Consider the following 17,809-nt stretch of genomic DNA (forward strand, 5'->3'; position numbering starts at 1 on the left):
AGGCGAGCTTGAATCCAGTGGAACAGTGAGCATGGGACCCACGTCTGGGCATACCCTTCCCACTAAGTGAGGATTCAAAACTACTGATAATTATGCCACTGTGACAGACATCAAAGACACATCATCTAAGAGGGAATTCAAAACTCCTGATGCTTATGCCAACATCCAGAGCACGGTTTGTTCCCTAGGGAGTGTACAAATGCAGAAATTCGAAGGGGACACAGTGGTTTTACTGCAGCCATTAGCACCAATCCTTCAACAGAGACCAGACATCCATTTTAAGCTTGAAGTAATCTATTGCTTCATCCCAGTCACTAGTTCACATACAGGTATTTACCGCAACTGATACAGGGCACAGACCACTACCACAAGTGCATTCTCACTGGTTGTGATCACCAACACATAAAGTGTACCACTAGAGTTTTGCATTGACATTTGCACAAACTGATTACTTCACACACAACATCTTACACTGGTTTGTCCACAATGAGTTGCATGGCATCTGTGCAAGTGTGTCCGGCACTGAGGAAATTACATAAGTCCCAAAGTGTTTAGCAATGGTTGCTACTTACCAAAGTCAAACATATTTTCATATTTATTCATGCCTGGATGATGAACTTGTAAAATCCTTAGCCCCAACAGACTGCTCCAGAGTCCTGCAAGCTTCATCGGTGAGTTATCATTTGAAGAGGGTAAAGCCTGTCACCCGACTCATGATGCAAGTTATTTTTGTGGGAGCAGTAACAGGCACTTTACCAATTTAACTTTGTTTCAAGGACATAGACAACCCTGCACATAAAATCCAACATCAGTCATATTGATGGTCTTCATAATTAATCTACTATGCTCCTGCACATGTCTGATTCCCATCCTCATCTTCAAATAATACAGATGCAATTAAAGCAAATCTCAAGCCAATGGGAGGACATGATTTTAATATTAAGAATATTGCACAAACACTAATTCAGCATCAAGTGATGAAGAAAATAATGAGGGGCTTTCAACTACACACTCCCTCATCAGGAGATTGCTGTGACAGAAGCAATTTTAAAAGGGAAGGAGGAGGCATGAAAGAATTATGAATCCAGAGGTTTTGGAAGATTATCTTTCTTGAATGTGCCTACCACATCATCACTTGTAATTTGAAATTACAAATAAAGATATAAAAAAAAAGATCCAGTGGGTTTGGTCACAGAAGAAACATTTTATCATGTCATTGTTCTGTAGCAGCAATTTGAATGATATTACACTGTTTCCTTCAATTTCTCAAGGAAGACCAGAATTAATATTGATCAATAAGACCAGTATGAACAAGGAGGCAAAGAGGAAACATTGTTACTTCATCTTCCAGTAATTAAAGTGACAAAAGACACTATTCCTAGGTTCTCAAAATATCACCAATGGTGGCGTCATCAGGAAGGGAAGTCAAAAGGGGTACAGGCAGGAAAATACCAACTTTCTGTAAGTGGCATTTTTAAAATTGTATTGAAAAATCTGACTTTACCATTAAAGAGGTTTAAGCATTACAATTTTGTAGGTAGCAAACATAAGTTATCTACCTCTTCTCAATTAGGAAATACCGCTTATTAAATGTAATACGTAATCCTCAATGTTATCCTACAGGAGAGGTAGGCCTCACAGTAGTGAAAAACTAATTTGGGAGTAATTCACTAGCAGGACATGTTAAGCTTAAAAGTACATGTCCAGCCTTTTTATTACACAGCCCCTTGCACTCTGGGCTACCTCTGGCCTACCTTAGGGATGATGTGTATGTAATAAAAGGGGAGTTTTAGGGGGTTTGAATGCCAGGTCGACATGGCAGTGTGACACTGCATTCAGGCTGCAATGGCAGGCCTGGGACATATTTTGGAGGGCTACTTAAGTGGGTGGCACAATAAGGTCCACTGGTAGCATTTAATTTACAGACCCTGGGTAGACGATATAGCACTCTACAAGGGACAAATTAGTAAATTCAATATGCTAATTAGGTATATGCCAATCAAATCATATTTAGGGGAGTGAGCATTATTAGCAGTGGTAAAGTGCACAGAGTCCTAGAGCCGACAAAAGCAAAAATCCAGCAAAATTGGAGGTAAGTAAACAAAACATTTGAGGGAAGACCTCCCTAAAAATTACATGTCTAATAGGAAGCACAGGCACTTTACTACTGTTTAGCAGTGGTAAGGTGCACAGAGTCCTAAAGTCAGCAAAAGCAAAATGGTGAAAAATACGAGGTGTCCATGCAGAAAAGGCGGATTTGCTACAGTAAGGTAATTTTACATTTTCTTTTATACATATTTTATGTGTGTATTCACAGTATCTAAATTAAGTATAATCCTACATTCCATCATTGTAAGTACAAGGATGGCACCTAGCTGGTCCATGTCAAATAATGAAGCCATTATGTGGTCAGCAACTGTTCAGCCCGTGACGATGGGCCTGGTTTATAATCTGGCAGAGGGGTACTCTGTCACAACCGTGACACATATCACACCCACCTTATTACAAATACATTAGGATATAATATACTTGTAATAAGACATTTGGGCTATCCATCATTTTTGTGACAGAGTACACATCCACCAAACTCTAAATCAGACCCTATGTCTGTTCAGAAGGAAGGATGACGTAAGTGAATATGCCTAGGCCCATTCTGGAATTACTTGACTGTGCTCCTGATAGATTACTGGATATGATGATTCTGCAGAGCTGCTTTAGTGTGCTTATGGATCCTCATCTGCATTCCAGAGGGAGAGCTCAGATTGAAGCAGAGAGTGCAAAGACCCTGCAGGCGAGCTTAAAGCTGCCCAGGCCTGTGGAGCCTTGGCTGTGGGTCAGGCTAAGAGAATGAACATAATCCAGATGTGAAGGGTGAAGAGCCTGTCAGCATTTTTCACATGAACAAACTGGATCAATGGCTATAGAAAAGCAGAAAATGTTAACGGAATATACTTTTTCAGAGAATTCTGATCAAAAATGTCATTAAGGCAAATAACAATAGCGCTCTGTAGACTCTTCTAAGTTTATGACTCAAGAAAGAATAGGCTGAAGAAATTTAGGGCCATATGTACTAAAGCATTTTCCCATAGACACAGAATGGGTAAAATCCTTTGGTACGTCTGGCCCTTAATGACTAAAGTATTCTCTCATTATTTTTAGTGTATACTTCTGTTGCTTCAAAGCATTTTAACTACTCATTTTAAGAGTTTCTAAAGAAGCAGGGTGTGACCGGGTCAGCCCGATCGTAAGCGAGGCACCAGCAGGACAAGAGTTGTTTTCGCGTTCCCATGTTGCCATGGGAACGCTTTCACGGCGAGGCCGGCATTCGGAGGTTGCCTCGACAACCTCCGATGACGAGGGCACAGCGGATTGGCCAGCGGGAGGCCAAAGGCCAGGGATTCCCCAGGAGAAGGGAGGAGCGGCGAGGGAGGACGGAGGAGCGACGAGCGAGGACGGAGGAACGGCGAGCGAGGAGAAAGGCGGCGGCGGTCGGAGAGGACAGCCACACAATCCGGAAGGCAACCCCGAGGACGGAGGGCAGTCCCACTGGCCGGGACCTTGTGGAGACGACGCCAGGAAGAACAGAGTGGTACCGGAGCCCAAGGGGACCAGACCAGACGACAGCGGGACCGGAGACCAACGAGAGGACCTCCACAGAGCCAGCCACGGCCCCGGAGGGTCGTGGCTCTGGAAGGTACGGTCCTTGTGGACAAACAGAGGGGCACCTTAAAGGGAGACAAGCTGGGGAAGGGAGGGAGGCAGGGTGAGGGGAGGACAGGGAGGGAGTCAGAGGGCACCAAAAAAAGGGCACGTAACAAGCACCAATAGGAAGCACATTTAGGAGATAAGGCAATAGAGACACAGCCCACAGTCCTCACTGGCACCCCCCTTCCTGAACCCATTCCCCAGTATTACAGCTAAGTAAAGGACGTACGTAACGGCCTTCATTCCACTCACCATCGGTATTTCTCCTTTTCTCCCCTGTATGCTACCCGGGATCCCATGAGGAAGATCCAAATCGCTACCTAAAAGGAAAAGAGGAAGAGAAGCACGTTAGGAAGACGAAGCTCACCACCCAAAGAAGGAATAGTCTCTAAACCACTTTACAGAACCCTATACATCATTTATTTGAAATAACAAATAAATACTTACCTTAATAACCAAAGCTGCCTCTACTGAGTGTCTGTACTGTTGGGACTGCTACAGTGGTGTCAGAAGTGGGATTTAAACCCCTCTTCTTGGCAGTCCAAACAGTATACACAATGAGTGAAAGTCCGTCCTTAGAGACCATGGTCAAGCAGCTAGCGGAGGGGCAAAGACACTTACAGCTGGTATGGGAAGCCCAACAGCGAGAAGCTAAAGAGGATCGGGAGGCCCTACAATCTGCTCTGAAGAGTCAGGCGACCATACTGGCTAATAATCAGCTAGTCCATGAAAGCGCGATGAAAAAACTAACTGAGACTATTGCCGCTAGTAAGGTACATCCGAACGTACCTAGTTCGGTACTACAGAAATATCAGGAGGGAGAGGATCCAGAGTCCTTTTTTACTAATTTTGAAAGAGTGGCTTCCTCCGCCCTGTGGCCGGAAGATAAGTGGGGACAGTACGTTGCTCCCTTGCTCACAGGTATCCTACAATCAGCGTATCAAGCCGCCAACCCGGGTGGTGACACCCCTTATCAAGACATAAAAACTAGTATACTGGAAAGGGTGGGCCACGATGCGGAATATTACTGAGTTCAATTTCGTAAAATCAAATGTGGAGTCAATGAAGATCCTAGAACCTTTTATTTTCGAGTAAAGGATTTGGCATTGAAGTGGTTAGGCCATGTAGGAAATAGTCGGGAGGAGGTTCTCAAGACCATCATACTAGAACAGTACCTAGACGGTCTGCCACCGTCAACAAAACACTGGATCAGGCAACACCCAAAAGTGGACACTGAAACGGCCATTGATCTCGCCTGTGCTTTTCACCGGTCTACCGATGTTAGGAACCCTCCGACACGAAACATCCTTAAACCGATCCTTCCGAACCCAAAGACCTTGTTAAAAAGTCCACCCGACCACCTAGTACCACGAAGATTTCCGGAAGGCCCACCTGCAATGGGACCCCAATGTTATAATTGTGGCGAATGGGGACACATCGCACGTATGTGTCCGCAAAAACAGGATACCGGGGAACCAATGGAGATAGGAATGACAAGACGGAGGGTACTATGTACAGGAAAGGGTGCTCTCAAATTCAAACTAATGATAACCGTTAACGGGAAAAGGGTGTAAGCCCTGGTTGATTCTGGCTGTAGCCAATCGGTAATTAGAAAAGACTTGATACATAACGACGCAGAAGAGAAACAATGGGTAACAATATGTTGTATACACGGAGACAAGGCCCAGTATCCTACAAAGATGCTTCCAATCGTGTGGGGACCCTATCAGGAAGATCCTACCTGTAGGAATACTGCCCCAATTAATCGAGGAGTGTATCATTGGGACAGACTATATCCACTTCCAAGAGTTGTTGGACCACGTCAGAGATAACAAGGTAGTCAAAGATTGGTGGAGGGAGGCTCCTTTTGCAGAGAGTTGTATTGAGTGTCCAGCTGACCGTAGAAAATTGTCACGAAAGGAAAAATGACATGAGAGGGAGGAATATCGGAAGACTGCAGGTGAAAAATCTTGCGGAGAAATAGTGGCAGAACTTCAAGAAGCTCCTAGTAGTTTTAGCCAACAACAGAGAGAGGACCCCTCCCTTACCCACGCTTGGAGGTCAGCCGTACCAGAAGAGACTGAGGAGGTGGGTCCCTACTTTGTAGTACAAAAAAACTTATTGTATCGAGTAACTACCACACGGTTGGGTGTACGTAAACACCAACTTCTAGTACCTACCGATTATCAGGATCATGTTCTTGCACTAGCACATAATCACCCAGGGGGGGGACACTTGGGGAGAGAGAAAACCGAAGAATATTTGCTTAGAACATTTTACTGGCCTGGGGTATACGCCCACATACGAAGGTATTGCGCCCAATGTCCCCGATGTCAGTTAACCGAACCTGGGAGGCCTAGGAAGGCACCTCTTGTACCCCTTCCCATTATAGATATTCCCTTTAAAAGAATAGGGATGGACTTGGTCGGGCCCTTAATTCCTTCATCAAAAGGACACACCTACATCCTGGTCATTGTGGACTACGCCACACGATACCCAGAGGCTATTCCCCTGACGAGTATGACGACCAAGGCAGTCGCCCAAGCCATGATTAATGTCTTTGCTCGACTTGGGTTTCCCCATGAAATTCTTACAGACCAGGGTACCCCATTTATGTCCACCCTAATGAAACAAGTGTGCAAAACGCTGGGGATAGCTCAGATCAGAACATCCGTTTACCATCCTCAAACAGACGGACTGGTAGAACGATATAACTGAACCATTAAGACGCTACTTAGAAAGATTATCAACGAGACAGGGAAAGATTGGGATCAAAAGCTGCCACTAGTTCTGTACGCCCTACGAACCCACGAACAAGCATCCACGGGGCATAGCCCATTTGAGTTGGTGTTTGGACGCCAACCTCGCTCCCTACTAGACATGGCGGTAGAAGCCTGGGAGGCTGAGGCGGAGGAAGGGGGGACTCCGTTATTAGACTATGCAAAAAAATTGAGAAAACACCTACACAGCTTATGGGCTGACGTGCATGCAAACATGGAAGAGGCCCAACGAACTCAGAAACTCCAATATGACAAAGGAAGCAAACTACGGGTTTTCCAACCCGAAGACCAGGTCCTAATAATGAGGCCCACCTCCGAACACAAACTCCTCGCCAAATGGCAAGGGCCATATCGCATTATCAAAGCAGTTTCCCCCGTCACCTACCTTATTGAAATATCCTCCCATCCGAGGAAAACACAAATATACCATGTAAACTTGCTAAAAAAATGGGAAACACCCGAACAGCCTAACCAAACCATAGAAAGGGGTCACTTCATCTGTCCCAACAAGCCACTAGATATCGAGTTCTACCCCACCACCCCATCCACGGAGGTTATTTTACCCTCAGTGATCGATACTTTATCAGGGGGGCAAAAACAACAAGCACATACAATATTGAAACAGTGGCAACCGCTGTTTTCAGAGAAGCCAGGAAAAACTTCCCTAATCCACCACAACATACGAACAAATCCCGGTACAATCACTAGAGAGCGTCCATATCGCATTCCGGAAGCTAGAAAACAAATAATTGAGGAAGAAATCAAAAAGATGTTATCCTTAGGAGTCATCGAACCCTCCAATAGTCCCTGGTGTTCACCGGTAGTCCTAGTACCAAAACCTGACGGTAGTGTCAGGTTTTGTATCGATTTCCGCAAACTTAACGCAAGCTCCCTCTTTGACACTTACCCCATCCCGAGAGTAGACGACGTTCTCGAAAAACTAGGAAGAGCAAAATACATGTCCACTATCGACTTAACAAAAGGATATTGGCAGATTCCCCTAGCCGCTCAGGATAAGGAGAAAACAGCCTTTTCCACCCAGTCAGGGTTGTATCAGTTCACCGTTCTACCTTTTGGGCTTCACGGAGCACCCGCAACCTTTCAGAGGTTGATGGATAGGATTTTAAAACCCTTTCCTACATTCTCTGCCGCATACCTAGACGATGTAGTCGTTTTTAGCGAATCATGGGAAGAACATTTGGTACACATACAGAAGATATTCCACGCCCTCAAATCAGCCGGCTTAACAGCCAATCCCAAGAAGTGTATCATAGGTAAGACAGACATCTCCTATCTGGGTTATAGGATTAATCAGGGTACCCTACAACCTCAAAACCCAAAAGTGGAGGCTATCTTGCATGCCCCTCTTTCACACACTAAAAAGGATTTACGTTCATTTTTAGGATTAGTGGGCTATTATCGACGTTTCATTCCGCATTATTCCACCATAGCAGCCCCCCTTACGGACCTCCTCGCTAAACACCATCTCAATCAGCTGTTGCCTTTTTCGGAGACGCAAAATGCGAGTTTTGAACGACTAAGGGACTCCTTAACCTCCAACCCCATCCTACGCTGCCCGGATTTTACAAAACCCTTCCACCTTTACACCGATGCCTCGGATGTTGGGCTTGGAGGGGTTCTAACACAACCTGATGCCGAAGGGCTTGACCACCCCGTAGTCTACATCAGCAGGAAGTTATATCCTCGGGAGCGTAATTACCCAATTATTGAGAGGGAATGTTTGGCTATCAAATGGGCCATAGACTCTCTACAATACTACCTCCAGGGCCGACCTTTTATATTATTCACGGATCACGCTCCCCTTACGTGGTTAGCTGCACATAAGGACTCGAACTCCAGGATACTCCGCTGGTTCCTTGAACTCCAACCCTTCTCTTTTCAGGTGCGCCACGTGCCCGGATCTCGCCAGGCCCCCGCGGATTATCTGTCTCGGTTTCCCCTGTCTGCCACTGTCCTAGAGCAGGACAGTCCTTGGGGAAGGGTGTGTGACCGGGTCAGCCCAATCGTAAGCGAGGCACCAGCAGGACAAGAGTTGTTTTCGCGTTCCCATGTTGCCATGGGAACGCTTTCACGGCGAGGCCGGCATTCGGAGGTTGCCTCGACAACCTCCGATGACGAGGGCACAGCGGATTGGCCAGCGGGAGGCCAAAGGCCAGGGATTCCCCAGGAGAAGGGAGGAGCGGCGAGGGAGGACGGAGGAGCGGCGAGGGAGGACGGAGGAGCGACGAGCGAGGACGGAGGAACGGCGAGCGAGGAGAAAGGCGGCGGCGGCGGCGGTCGGAGAGGACAGCCACACAATCTGGAAGGCAACCCCGAGGACGGAGGGCAGTCCCACTGGCCGGGACCTTGTGGAGACGACGCCAGGAAGAACAGAGTGGTACCGGAGCCCAAGGGGACCAGACCAGACGACAGCGGGACCGGAGACCAACGAGAGGACCTCCACAGAGCCAGCCACGGCCCCGGAGGGTCGTGGCTCTGGAAGGTACGGTCCTTGTGGACAAACAGAGGGGCACCTTAAAGGGAGACAAGCTGGGGAAGGGAGGGAGGCAGGGTGAGGGGAGGACAGGGAGGGAGTCAGAGGGCACCAAAAAAAGGGCACGTAACAAGCACCAATAGGAAGCACATTTAGGAGATAAGGCAATAGAGACACAGCCCACAGTCCTCACTGGCACCCCCCTTCCTGAACCCATTCCCCAGTATTACAGCTAAGTAAAGGACGTACGTAACGGCCTTCATTCCACTCACCATCGGTATTTCTCCTTTTCTCCCCTGTATGCTACCCGGGATCCCATGAGGAAGATCCAAATCGCTACCTAAAAGGAAAAGAGGAAGAGAAGCACGTTAGGAAGACGAAGCTCACCACCCAAAGAAGGAATAGTCTCTAAACCACTTTACAGAACCCTATACATCATTTATTTGAAATAACAAATAAATACTTACCTTAATAACCAAAGCTGCCTCTACTGAGTGTCTGTACTGTTGGGACTGCTACACAGGGATTATGAAATGCTAACCTGCATGGATTCAAACTTTTATCTCCCTTGTCCAGGCAACACGCGTATGGCAGATGCTGTACACTAAGCATGCAAACATGACATTCTGTGGGAGACATTACAAAGCAACATTGAATTTCCTTGTTTCTCAATTCTAGGCCTGTCAGCAGTTGGTTTCCAAGCAACATATGGGTCCAGTGCATTCCACCCAGATCGCAGCAACCTCTCTCTGGTTGAAGAAAGGTCAGAATCTGAGTTGAGTCCGGCCATAGAGGGGCACTCAAAACATCTGTGGTTGGTAAGCACCAGTATATCAAGATTATTGAGCAGTTTCTTGCCTCCCCAGCCTAGAAGGAACCTCTGCACACATAGGGCTGCCACTTGTTTGGATGTTTGCCTAGTTAGAGTGAAGGAGATCTTTTACAGAAATTCTAATGAATGGCGAACCATTGATGCAAATGAGATTTGGAAATACGTACGATAACCAATGCGTCCATTCTTAGACGTAAGAATGAAGAATAATTTGGGCGTCTCACTACCAACACATTATAGGGAATAAGGCTGAAGGCTACTGTCAGAGGATCAACGGTTTCGTACCTGAAAAGCAGAGAAATGACCAAAGTTATGACTGAGGTGCAGAGTTGTTACACATAGATACATAAGACATTTTCTGACATATCCATTGTACACAGAAAATGAGTGAGGGAAGAGGCCTCCATTTACTTTGATTTTGTCTTGTTACTTTATCAGCAGGAGTTCAGTCATCCAGTGGAGAGCCTGGCCTTGACTGTGGAGGAGGTGATCAGTGTGCGAAAAGTGCTGGTGAAAGCAGAGATGGAGAAATTCCTCCAATACAAAGAGCTTTATAACAACTTAAAGAGAGGAAAGGTATGGGTCATGGATGGATGAATGCCACTGATGATCACCATGCCATGAAATGAAAGAAGGTGGGACTTGAGATAAGCTATGTCTACTTCATAAACAAAGTCAGGACGAGAGAAGGTTGACCTTTAATCACTTTACTAAAAGGGGATTGTGTTCACTTTACTAAAAGGAGAGTGTAAGTACAGGAGGCTACTTGGTGCCACCCACGATCCCTGCCCTAAAGGATTAAAGAAGCCTAGGATGTCTGTGCACCACACATGACTACTGAGATAAACACTAACAACCCCATTATAGATGGACACAATAACAGGAAAAGGATACTTGTAGGTTGGGTGTCTTCTGTGATCACTGTGCTAAAGAAGGTGTAGACACATCCACAGCTACATGCCAATGTGATTACTTTTCTAAATGGAAGAAATGTGAGGGGTTCTTGATATGATAAGTGAGATAGCACACACCAGGAAATGTTGTGTGCCACCTAAAGTCATTGTGCCCAGGGGAAAGGGGAAGAAAAGCCATCCCTAGAAGGATGGATATAAATAATGGCTATTATCAGAGTGCTAAAAATTAGAATGTAAAGACTATGCATCTGTGATCACTGTGCTAAAGTTATGAAAGGAAAACCCAAAGAATGCTGGGTGCAGCCTGAAACCACTGTGCTAAAGATCATTTTCAGTGTGCTAAAATGAGATGTCTAAGGAAGATTCATACCTACCACTCTTTCCAGTTTCATTCTCCCACAAATTCCCACCATTCTTCTACTAGTTAAGTTATTTATGTGCCACATTGGCCTTCAAAAGAACCTCATTGACAGATATCAAAGTGACCAAAAACAGGCAAGGCCCCCTAACTAACTAACGTATGCACTCAATATATATGTCTCCATGGGACGTCTTCACCCCATACAGTAATAAATGGAACAAAGCAAGCATTGGTAAAGCCAATACATTGCGCTTATGTAAAATCTATTGGCTTTCTCAGTGTTTTTATACATGGTGCAGAGCAGTTGGCCTATTGTGCAACATGGCTTTAGGTAAAAAAAAAAAAAAAAAAATGAAAAACAAAAAAACACTGACATGGCCATCTTTGACTGTGTCTTACCATTTTTTACTTACTTTAATCCATCTTCTACAGCAGCTCAACAGCTGCGAAACATGTTAAAAATGATTTAAAAAAAAAAATAACATTTTCCAAAGTTAACAGATTTTGCATACACACAATGGCAGCTCCCTGGCGCCCGCTGGTGTCACCCTGCTCCACTAAGCCCCTACCTCTTCTTGTTGCAAGCACGGTGAAAGCTGGGGAGGTGAACCATAACTAGAACGGAGATGTTTTTCCATGCTGGAGCGATGCAAATTCTTAAATGTCAAGCAGAGAAATCTAGACTGGGAAGTAGTGGCGAATAGCAAATAATTTATTCAGGAAAAACTCAGACTCACAGCAAGCTGTCAGAGTTAGGGGGAAACATGCCATGAATGCAATGCTTTGAGATATTGGACACATTTGGCAAAAAATGTAAATGTTTCCCTTTTGCCAGCATAGCAGGGCTGATAATTATATTTTTGTCCTTTTGGGATGTCGAGACCTAGCTCCTACCTCTTACGACTGCACTGGTCACTGTATAGATGTGGCGGTGGCCATTTTGGAAGTGGAATGTTGTGAATTTGTGAACTGATGTGCTGCGTGACATGAGCGGCAACAGACTTGAAGGAGCCCTTCAGACACATCAAGTCACTTTGGCATATGTCTCATTTCAAGATGGCATCCATTGTATAGCCCGCACTGAATGCAATCTCTATTTTGTAAAGGTAACATTAAAAAAATAATAATAATTTACACAGACGAACAATTAAATAGTAAAGAGGAAAGCTTTCCTACACACTGCAAATTTGCCTCACCTCTAAAAAGTGTAACTACCCACCTGGCTGTGTTCAGTGCCCAGCAAAATTAAAATGGTATTTAAATAAGGGGGTAACCATCATGTGCCTTTAAAGCGTAGGACATGTTATAGAGCTCGACTTTGAGGCACTACATAAGTTCTATCGTGAGTGTCCGCTGTTCAGGTTGTATGGTCGGTGCCAAATACAAAACCAACAACCAAAGATATAGACATTAATACAGTTTTACAGGACACTGCAGACACATGCACTCTCAGTGCATGTTCAAAAGTAAATTAAAAAAAGAGTATCTGCTGCCCAGTGAAAGGACACTGGCCACCGGAAGCGGTACTTGGTGCAGGCTCCACCACATGGACGAATAATCCAAAGGAGGAAGCCGGAGGCCACGTGGGAGCCGGCCAATGGTAAGTAAAAAGGTGCTGACCACTAGGAAGCAAGGAAAAGAGACCCACGTGGGAGCCATGTGGGAGTCAGCTAATGATAAGTAGAGGTAAGTAATGGGCGGGCTTTAAGTCCCCCCCTTTTTTTTAAATACAATAGATTTTGCAAGTGCAGGCGAAATCTAAAAATGACAAGGTGGGAATAATTTAATGATTTACAATCTTGCTGTGCTACAGATCAGTGACTTTTGTTTGCCACATATTAGTCTGTTGTCCTCAGGACCGTAGCTTGGTCAGTAAGATGGCGGGGGTGGCGAGTCTAAGATTTTTCCGACAATCAGGCTGGCATATAATGATTAAACAGATTGTATGATAAGCAGGATGCACGAGAGGGGCGTATGGGGCAGCGGAAAGGAAGAGAAATGAGGATTGGGAGGAGTTCTAAGATTTTGTAAAATAACCAATATTTTTGTGGACTTTAAAAATAAAGATGGATGGTGAGTGTGTTTTTGTCTGCATGTATGTAAAAATTCCTGGTGAAATCCAATTGACATCTCACAATATCTAACTGAAACCACCTGTACCCACCTACTTATTAAAAAATACATTTATTGGGGAGGGGGGGGTGTAACACCCCAAACCTCCAACTGAAGCTATGCCCCTGGTTGTGCCTCCTAATCAAGAAGCCTCATTATATTTTGTATATTTATTGATTGGCTACACCACAAGTCTCAGAGATTGGACAAAATACACCCTATGATCAATTACAACACAGCAGTCATCAGAATGAAAGGTACTAAAATGTTTAAAAAGTCCATAAAACACATTAATCCAGTTTGCATGAAACAAAACATACAAGGTAGACCTCAACGACCCACTTGCATACAAAGGTTTGATAAACCCATGACACAAGTAGATCAAATGTGGGCAATCAAATAACTTCCGACTTAAACTGTGCACCCCGCTGTGACAGATTACAGTATCTCTGTACAAGTTCAATGTCTTCTGGAGCTTGTCTTTCATTTGTCCAAGGCGGTCCCCCAGAGTTAAAGTTCAGGTAAAAATAGTAATGATGCCCTCAGATAAAACTGATCACACTTCGAGCCAGTTGTCATTTAAATTGGGTGGAGTTGTTAAATAGTTATGCAACGGTCAACATCCAATTAAAAACTAAGGGCTTATTTACAGAGTTTTGAGTTTGTCTTTTTGAAAAACTAAAATCTTTGCTTTGAGCACCCATTGAACATGGCATCCAAACAACAAATCTTCAGTGCCTTCAGCACATCCACCTTAAAGCACAGAGTCTGCTGCCTGCCAAGCAGAGATTCCTAAATATGTTGAGCTATACTGCACCAGGGTAGTAGAGTAGACTCTTGTGCTGACCTGGGCTAATGGAATACAACCTGCCAACCCTAAATGCACTCCTAAGTGACTGGTCGTATCTTTCTAGCCTGGTCATCAGTGTCACCGTATCAGAAGATAGAATTATGCCGATCTAACCCAACTTAATTTTTGAAAGATTTTATAGCATGTCTTCGAACTGCAGTGACTGTACCTGATCTGACGGCATCTGGACAAACCGTCTTAAAGCCTGAGCAAAATATATTTACAGTTCTAGTAAGCGACCTTATCCTGGAACCATTTTACACAATCCTGTGGTGATCGATCTCGACCCATCCATACTGCCTCAAAAAATAAAAGGGTCAATCTGTAACTTTCAGTGCTACCTTTTGTGAAAACTAGAGCAGCATAAACACCACGGAGACCCTAGAGTACTGTCAAGGTGGCATATGAGAAGTGAAAATTGATTTAGAAGCCTGACAGAATACATCATTGCTCTGATCTCACATCTGTCTTTTTTGCCTTATAGATCTGCTGCTGCTGCAGGGTGAAATTTCCATTGTTTTCCTGGCCTGCCACCTGTCTCTTCTGCAAGAGGTGAGAAAGAAAAGAATAAAGAGGGCAGAGATTCAGGAGAGAAAGAAGGACTCTCATGGGTCGCAAGGTCTAGTGCATTGAAGCTATATGCAAAACCAGTTCATTTCTGAAGGGAAAGAACGTAAAACAGAAAATATAAAGTTAAAGTCTTCCAAGGGAGTTCCAATCCCAATTTAAACCCTCGCGAATGTAATTAATGAATGGCTATTTTTAATAATTTATCATTCATAAAACATACAAATGTAACATTTGTAAGAGATCTGCATTGTTCTAAAAACATACATTGGACATACACATACATAAATCAAAAATATTTCTTTGAAAATAAGTTTAATATCTGGGGCCACATGTACGAATATTAGGTATTGTGACTCGCAAACTGCAAGTCGCACAAATTGAGGTACAACAGTGTCAATGACACTGTTTGCGATTCCCAATGGGGTCGCAAATGACCTACCTCATAAATATTCATGATGTAGGTTGCAATTTGCGACCCCATTGGTAATAGCCGCCCTCACAGGGATGGTGGCCTGCTGGGGACAACAGACCACCATGTCTGACAGCTTTTAAATAAACCAGTTTTGTTTTCTTGAAATGCAGCCCGTTTTCCTTAAAGGAAAGCGGGATGCATTACAAAAACAAAAAATAAAAGTTTTCTTTTCATTTTTTCAAAGGGGGCAGTGGTACGTGGGACCACTGCCTGCTCTGAAAAAATATTTTTGCTATCATTCACAAAGAGGAAGGGGTCCCCTGGGACCCCTTCCAGTTTGCGAATGGGTTAGCACCAATTCATGGTCACAAAACAATCGTGCATCACACTGCGATTCGCCCCTTCCTAATTGCGACTCGCAAACCCATTTTACGATTCGGTAAATAGATTACCGATTCGCAAAATAGGATCTGTGCCTTTTTTTCCTGTTGCAAACGGCCCAATTCGCACAGGAAAATGGTACATACATCTCGCCCCTGGTACCAAGTTAGCACTATTTTCTTTAAAACATGCTCTTTAGAGACTAACGGCCAGATGTACAAAGCTTCGGTAATCTATTCACAGAACTGCAAAATAGGTTTGTGAGGCACAATTAGGAAGGGGCGTGGTATGTATGACTGTTTTGTGACCGTGAATGCGGTCGCAAAACAACTGCAGTTAACACGAATTTCAAATTGGTATTAACCCATTCGCAATCGGGAAGGGGAGCTGTGGGGACCCCTTCCCTTTGGAAATGGGGGCATACACATTTTTTCAGAGCAGGCAGTGGTCCAATGGACCTCTGGCTGCTCTTTAAAAAAGAAACTCAAACGTTTCATTTTTATTGTTGAAATGCACCCAGTTTGCCATTAAGGAAAACGGGCTGCATTTTAAAAAAAACAAAAAAAAACTGCTTTATTGAAAAAGCAATCGCAGACATATTCATCTGCTGATCCCAACAGGCCACCATCACTGTGAGTGCAGCCATTCGCAAATGGGTCGCAATTTGCGACCTGCCTCATGTATATTAATTCCCATTTGGGAATCGCTAACAGTGTCTGAGACACTGTTGCACATCAGGTTTTGCGACTTGCTAATGCAGGTCGCTAAGACTCGCATCACAAAACCTGACATTTGTACACATGGCCCTAAATTCATAAACTGTTTTTATTGTTACAAAGTTAGGCGTCACCAAATAAACTCCTAACCTTAGGGCTGTTGCCAAATAAATCTGTTAATGTGAGCCTGCTATAACCTCAGAGTGCAGCTGTCATTCAGAAAGCAAACATTTTAAAGCAGAAAAGAAGGCTGACCTGAAGGTATCTGATTTACTTAGTCTAACAGCTTCAGCACATAACCTCATGCCAATATCCTTAAAAAAATGGTAGTAAAATGTTTTCATATTTCCTTTACATATGGAAAAAAATAATTAAAAGTGACTATGGCTCACTGAGCAAAGGGAAAAAAGCTAATATCCAGCTGATCTAAGCTGGGTTGGCCAAACTCGGTTAGATCAGCTACAGGTAGAGCACCCAGACAAAATCTCACAACAAGTCGCTATGCTTATATCAATGGGTGCTGGTCCTCATTCGAAACGTTGGGCGTACTTGAAGGTAAACATACTGAAGCTTTTATAAATCCACTTTTGGTAGCTGATAAACTATGCATATTAGTATGACCCCAGATCTCACTGCCATAACTGGATGCCACAACTACGTTGGCGTTATAGACAGGCATGTGACAGAGCTCTCCAGCTTCCTAGCTAAAACAGCTATAGCACATGCCCTCTATGTGAATATAACAGTACTATTTTGGATCCAGCTGTCGGGTTTGCCTTTACGGCTAAACCTTCTAACCAAATAAATTAAAGTATCTGACAGTTTCAAGGTTGTGTTATGTTATTGATGTTTTTATAATGTGTTAGTCACCCGTTAGGTAGCAGGTGTGGAGGAGGCGAATATTATTCAAAGTTAGATAGTTTTATAATGATTTTTGTAGGTTGAATGTGGATCTAAAATGTCGTTTTAGATTGACTGATAATCAGCCCTTTCCTAACTGTAGCTTTGAAAGCTACTTAACAAGATCTCATTCCCATCATTGTATGGGAGAGAAGTAGTTTGGAGTCTCCATATAATTATACTACTACTTAAAACAACTGCTAAGCCAAGTCACAACACTAGTGATGAATACAATATATGATGTCTGGACTGACACACACCCATACCGATCCCCATGCTTCTTTTGGAATCGAAGTGGTCCACTCCCCAGATGATTTATCTTGCAACCTTATCCTTGTGCAGTCACATAACTTTTGTGAGTAAATAAACCATCACTCCAAGTGAGTATAAGGCAGCCGATAATAGCTCTCCATGGATGCTGTTACACGCTGACTCCAAGTTGACAATAATCACATAAAAGATTGTTTTTAAATTACACATACTTCTCGATCCAGCAGATGGATCCTGAAAGCCTGGTTTACAGTGCGTATCTCCTTCCAAAATCCTGCTTGACAGTGGTAAAGTGTGTTTGTAGTATCCACCCATTACTCAATGCAATTAGCAACGTACAGCCGAAAATATTAGGGTATGGTCTAGGAGAATAACATATCTTGTTACAAGGGTTGTCCTTGCACCCCTTCTTATAAATCAAACAATTTATACACCAGGCCAAGTGGTGGGGGGGACATGTCACTTTGGCCAACAATGTTGGCTAAACATGTTTGCTAGACTGACAATTCTGA

General features: G+C 44.0%; 1 protein-coding gene across 3 annotated transcripts in view; it reads left to right on the forward strand.

Moving 5' to 3' along the window:
* The window catches only part of SPIRE2 (spire type actin nucleation factor 2), a 273,533-nt gene that overhangs the window by 208,956 nt on the left and 46,768 nt on the right, over positions 1-17,809 (forward strand). For 2 of the 3 annotated variants that reach the window (XM_069216794.1, XM_069216797.1), the window contains exons 10-12: positions 9,658-9,797; positions 10,250-10,387; positions 14,533-14,600. In XM_069216794.1, coding sequence (XP_069072895.1) covers positions 9,658-9,797; positions 10,250-10,387; positions 14,533-14,600 — 346 coding nt within the window. The remainder of the gene's footprint in view (positions 1-9,657; positions 9,798-10,249; positions 10,388-14,532; positions 14,601-17,809) is intronic. The other variant, XM_069216795.1, reaches the window with a different exon arrangement.

This window comes from Pleurodeles waltl, chromosome 12 (assembly GCF_031143425.1).
Source record: "Pleurodeles waltl isolate 20211129_DDA chromosome 12, aPleWal1.hap1.20221129, whole genome shotgun sequence".
NCBI classification, from domain to species: Eukaryota; Metazoa; Chordata; class Amphibia; order Caudata; family Salamandridae; genus Pleurodeles; species Pleurodeles waltl.